The sequence below is a fragment of the Copadichromis virginalis genome, linkage group LG3 (genome assembly GCF_057382275.1).
Source record: "Copadichromis virginalis isolate Kocher_CV1m ecotype Utaka linkage group LG3, C_Virginalis_male_GT1.1, whole genome shotgun sequence".
NCBI lineage: Eukaryota > Metazoa > Chordata > Actinopteri > Cichliformes > Cichlidae > Copadichromis > Copadichromis virginalis.
Window position 1 is genome coordinate 53,236,965 of NC_140620.1, and position 6,000 is coordinate 53,242,964.

The 6,000-nt window shown below is 41.1% G+C and overlaps 1 protein-coding gene across 1 annotated transcript; it reads left to right on the plus strand.

The window, feature by feature from the left end:
• Nucleotides 1-3,997: 3,997 nt before the first annotated feature.
• Nucleotides 3,998-5,744, plus strand: LOC146715269 (uncharacterized). The gene is made up of 6 exons (XM_085451678.1): nucleotides 3,998-4,065; nucleotides 4,217-4,555; nucleotides 4,731-4,772; nucleotides 4,870-4,977; nucleotides 5,081-5,115; nucleotides 5,386-5,744. The coding sequence occupies exons 1-6, from the start codon at nucleotides 4,017-4,019 to the stop codon at nucleotides 5,485-5,487; spliced, it is 675 nt and encodes a 224-aa protein (XP_085307804.1). The 5' UTR covers nucleotides 3,998-4,016; the 3' UTR covers nucleotides 5,488-5,744.
• The last annotated feature ends 256 nt before the right edge of the window (nucleotides 5,745-6,000 follow it).

Here is a 6,000-nt window from a genome sequence, read left to right on the forward strand (position 1 = left end):
CATGGCTGCGACAGGCTTCCCAAATCCACCTTCGCTTTTATAGCCGTGGTCTCTCATCTTGATTACACGAAGTAATTTACAATTACTACTCTGAAATATGAATTACATCTGTAATAATCACATACATGTAATAGAATGTTAATAGTACATTTCCCTTTTTTAGGAAATGACCTGTATGTATCTGTGTGACATCAATAAAAGGATCAAGTGCTGCATTATCTTTAGTTACATTGATAATATTTATTTATGGTGAAACAGTGGAAAAATATCGCTGTTGCTTTCGTATAAATGAAGCGGACATACCTGCGTGGCCGCGATCTAATCCTGTTTACATAAAGTAAACCTGCTCCCGAGCAGGTTTACGCTTACGGCTCTGTTGCTATGACAGCAAGTCCCGGATGAGCTTCGGGGAACCGACTGATCCAGGATCACGCGAAATCGTCAACAATCTAATCCGGCTAACCTACTTAGCGAGGTACGAAGAACGGGCCCCAGCTCTGTCATGCCCATTGACTCAGTGCTGGTGGTAGGAGACAGAAGACTGGCAATTAAATCATCAGTGTCTGCACTACATGCATGAATCTGTTGGAGACCTGGAGAGCTCCTTCATTGACAGACTTGGACTTTATAATTATCACTGCTCCCAGCAAAAATATGACAGGGGGAGAAACAATCAGTCACATTTATCTCTGAAGGAGTAAATACACCCTGTGGGAGTTCAAAGCATATTGGACGCCTCGAAAAATCACGTGTGGAATGAAATGACTGGAATTTAAGACGATAAGTAAAAATTTGTGTGGTTGATATGAGAATGAACTCACAGCAGTAATTGTTATTATTATTAGGGTTGATTATAAGTAGGTCTACTTGCCATACAGAATATGCACTAAGAATTTATTAGTGAAGTAGTTGTGAGATTCACATAGTGTAAGCACAAATTTATTTGGATAAAATTTAGGACTAGAGAAGAAGCTGAAACTCTCAGGAAGAAAGCACCTTGAGTGATTCTTCAAGCCTTTCCAGCGTTTGTGTTTATGTGGATGTTGATATATGTGAAAATGATCACGAATCACAGAAAACACAACACAACTGAAAAACCTCTCAGGTAACACCATCCTAAACAGGTATTGTCTGTGTTTAGCTGCTGATACCTGGTGACAGACTTTCCCCCCGTGTCTCACTTAGTTGGAGCTTGATAAGCTCTTGTTGGGGCACTTTTTCACCCAACACTCTTACTTTAGTTCCAGCGCAGCTGTAGATTGAAAGGGCAAAACACGTTGATCAACCTTGTTGTCTTCCTCAGCATCAGTGTGCAAATCTTTAAAACTCTGAGTAGGTTTTGTGGTTCTGGAATCCTCTTGTAATTGCTGGCATGAATCTTGAGCGGTTCAACTTTGACTTTAACCTCAGTCTGGGTTCACAGAAGTATCTGGAATCGTCTTTGAAGATCTCTTATCACTTTTCTGGTTTGTATGGGAGTGGGGTTTTTTTATGCAAATTGTGCCTTAACCTACTGTTTCAAAACTAGTGCTGAGCTTATCTGGAATTCGCCACTTTGAAAGGGTTTCTTTGAGCAAGGTTTTTGCATCTTATTTGCAAGAAAGGAAATCTGCTGCTTATTTTGAAAACATCTCAGCAAACACCAAGCATGTTTCTTTACATTCACATGGCCTGAGTTCAATGTCAAAGTCCATGTGTAGATGATAAAAAGGCTTATCTGGGTGTGGATGTGCTGCCTGTAGCCTTTGAATGCCTGTATTATTACTTGCACAAATCATACAAGAGTTAAAAGATTATTGAAAGGGTAATTACAGAATCTCTTTGTAAACCACTGTTGCTGTATTTGTTGTAAAATCCCTCCTTTTAATAGATGGTTCTTTCCATGTGTCAGTGTAGCATGATAAGAGCATCATCTCTATCTCATCGTGTCACATTAAGCTGGCTGGTGTTCTTCGTGAGCCTTTGGTCAGTTCACTGCTCTTGACTCTTGTACTGCTGGACTCCTTTTCTTGGCTGTTTGTGCTGTCTGGATTCTGTTGGTTCTCAGCAGGGGCCTTGGGCACTGGTCTTCCTGTATGTTTCAGGCTTGGCGTACTGATGGCATGCACTGCGGTTTGGTCTTTGTTTTTGTTGGGGCCACCTGGGGTTTCTGGGCTCATCTGGGTTTTTGTTAACACTTTATGTGTTGGTGTTCAAAGTCTAGTGATTTGAGAAGCCTTGATTCGTGTAACAAAACTATGACAGACCCATCCACATGTTCATGCTTTTCAGAATCTCACACACTTTATTAACACTCAATGTTGCTGTTACAACACGGCTGCAGCTTTCCAGCTGCCAGCAGCGCATCTCGCCTGCAGCTGCATTGCAGATCACGCCCCGCTACATACCTCCATCATCCGACTGAGGCCGAGGAAAACATCCAGGTGAACCTACTCCCTCCCCCTGCAAGTGAGAGACTGAATTGGCCCGGACCGTTAGCGCCCCCAGCTTCTGGCCCAGCAATGGGGAGGTGTCGTTCTTGGTGGCCGCCCGCGCATCCAGTGGCAGCGGTGGCGTAGCCGCCGTGGAAGTGCACTGAGGTACGGCCGGTGTCATGCTGCATCTCCCCAATCTCGGACTGCGCAGGTCCTCCAGACTAATTGACCTCAGGCTCAGGCCGAGCAGCCCTCTGCGGCACGTGGACCTCCATCTCCTCGCACAGCTCATCCACCACTCTCAGCTGGAGCAGCCCCTCGCACGCCTCCTCCATCATTGGCTGGTCCAGTTCTTCATCTACCTCCGGCTAGAGCAGCTCCTCCTCCACCTCCGGCAGGCGTGGACCCTGACGCACCTCCACCTCCAGTGACTGCGTGGCAGGCCCCCGCCAGTCACAAAAGGAGTCCGGATGGGTGCAGCAGCAGGCTGCAAACTAACATCTTGTTGTTTCTACTGCTTCAGGCTGGATTTTCTGTCTTGGTTTGTAAGTTTCAGACCACAGTGGAGTGGGTGTGATTGGTTGTCCATGATGGAGAACCGTTTTTTTCAGTTACCTTCTGTCCTTTGTAGGTTGCATTATTTGATTATTATTTGATGTATTCTTTAAAAAAATACAAGTACTATGGCCCATGAAGCTGTAAATCAAATGGAAGTTAAAACCCAACTTTGTCATATAACAACATGTCTTTTGTTGTCATAAAAGTGTTGACTCAAGGACTCTTTGACTTTTACTATCTTTCATGGTTCCCATGACAGATAGTAAATGTTTCTTAGGTCTCATTTGATATTTTGTTTAGGTTGCTTGTTCTTCCTAGTTTAAACATTTAGTTTTCTAGTTCTTAGTTTCGTCTTCATTTAATCTGTTCCCTTTTGTGCTCTGGTTGTCTTCGTGTCGTCTGTGTTCTCCCCAGCCCGTCATGTCTATCACCCATGCCTGTTTCTTCCCCAAGTGTCAAGCCTGTGCGTCTTGGTCTGCATGGTTCTTGTTTTATTTTGACAGGCTCTCATCCTGTGTTCAGTTTTGCTTCCTACTGTCCTGTTAGTTTGATTATTTCCAGCTGTGTTCCCTGTTTTCCTCTGCTTATTGTCGTGTCATTCCTGCTGCAGTGTGTTTCCTTGTTCCCCTTGTTTCCATCGCTTATCCTAGTTTCTAGCTTTTTGTTTCCAGTTCTTAGTTTCTAGTTTTAGAGTTTTGTGTTTAGCTATGGTTTATAACTTTACAGCAATAAAACTCCCTTCTTTTGGGTCTACCCTTTGCCTGCCACACAGCCAACCCTGACACTATCAGCATTTTAACAACAATGCATGTTTTTAAAGCTGAGAAAAAATGAAGCATCACTCTTCTTCTTCTTCTTTAAAGTAAAGACAAAAAATAACCTTGCAAAAAGCCCTTTAAGACTAAACACGTGTATCATGACTCTATGACCTAAACGCATTTAGCTTTGAAAGCAACACAAAACTCCTCCCTCTATCACATTTATCACACTGAGAGCACCCTTCCTGGTGAACACACCATCTGCGGACATTGCAGGGCAGCAGTCATGTGCACGATGATGAACGTGATACAAGCTTTAGCTCTTGCTTGTTTCTGTAAGTTTGCTCTATTACTCTTTGACATCATTAGCTAATCTTTTTTTGCATTTTTAACCTATAATAATTTAAACACATTTGCTTATTAGTAACTTTTCACTCACAGATGTAGCACCATGTAGAGCAATTAAACATCTCATTGTTTCCACAGTTTCATGCTGGATTGCTGCCTCAGGTTCTGAGTTTCAGACCTCAGAGGTGCAGGCAGGTAAAACTGTCACTCTGCAGTGCCCCAGGATTTACACATATGACGTTATCACTTTCTGGTTCAGACTGGTCAACGGAACCACAGTCAACTCTATTGCTGTTAAGTTTGCAAGTCTTAACTACAATGCTGAATTTCAACCTGGAAAATTTGAAATGACACAAACAACCTCTGATGTCTTTCTCAAAATCAAACAAGTGGATGTGTCTGACTCTGCGCTGTATTTCTGTGGATTTGTCTCAGAAGGACGTCTAAATTTAAGCGTCATGCAATTAAAGGTTGGAGGTAAGATTATTGTAAAGTCTTTGCCTCCTCATTCTTCGGTTATTACTCTTTTAATTTATATTACATATGCAATGTAATTATTGTCAACACGCTGTAGACAAAGACTATGGTGGTTATAGATTAAGATAAATATAGAAATGAGGACTAAAAAGATCAAGGCTTTATTTTTCAATAGGCACCGATGAGCCTCAGGATGACATGGACTGCATCTCTAAACGTAAGTCAACATTTCTTTTATTGCGCAGATGATTAAAAACACATGAATGTGAAATAAATTTCAGCCGTGTGGCTTTTTACCTTTATTTTTGTATTAGAGGCTCATGAAGTAGCAAAGCTGACGAGTGTCACCCTGGGTGTTCTGTCTGTTTTCCTCTTAATGGTCATCACTGGTCTGGCTGTTCAAAACATGAAACTTCAGATGGGTACTTTTTACAGCTACAAAATCGCTCTTATAGTCTTTACTCTTCACAAATGTATAATTGGTTTATGTAATAGAATAACACTAATTTGTTTTTTGTGGATTAGCAAATAAAGAAGAACAGAATCCGGACCACAGCACGGTGAGTCAATCTAAAAATGTACTTTTATGCTCTGATTAGCAGCGCTTAAACAAAATGTGCCTGTACAGCATTACAGTGCAAAATGACATCGTATAAAGGGAGAAATAAGATTTATAGTTTGTATGTTCCAATTAGCTGTTGACTAATTGTCTTCTTTCCTTTAGAAACGTAACATAAACACTTCATTGTTATTGCTTATATTTGTCTATAATTATAATTAATATGTATATAATACTCATAATAAATGAACACTGAATGTGCTTTTCACAGAATCGTGGATCTGATGAGGTGAACTATGCTGCAGTGACAGTTCGACCAAAACCAAAAAGAAGAGAGATCGAGCCGAATGTGATCTATGCTTCCACCAGATAGAATCAGCAGGCGACTTGAACTGCCTGATGAGGTTATCATGACTTAGTGTGGAAATGAAAAACTCTTGTTAGAAAAAAATAAAATTCTTTGCTGTGGTGAACCAATGCTAACTGAATTTTCACATGTGTTTTCCTGTTAATTCTAAGTACTTACTTTGTCCATCAAAGTCTATTTAGCCAAACAAACATGTAATGTGATTGTTAATCAAATGGAAATCTGCACACGACCTGAACAGAAACAGTCGATACTTGATGACTATAAATCTCAAATCAGATTCATGGCTCTGATGGCCCAAAATATGCTGCAGTGACATTTCAACCAAATGCAAAAAGAAGAGCGATCGAGACAGACACGATCTATGCTGCCACCAGACGGACTCACTATGTAACTGGAAATGATGCTGTATCATATTAATGATATGATGCAGCAATTCTAACTCTGCAGTGAAGAAACAATGCTACTGTAATTGTACATGTGTATGTTCTGTTTTATTAATTCTTAATATTTTCTTGC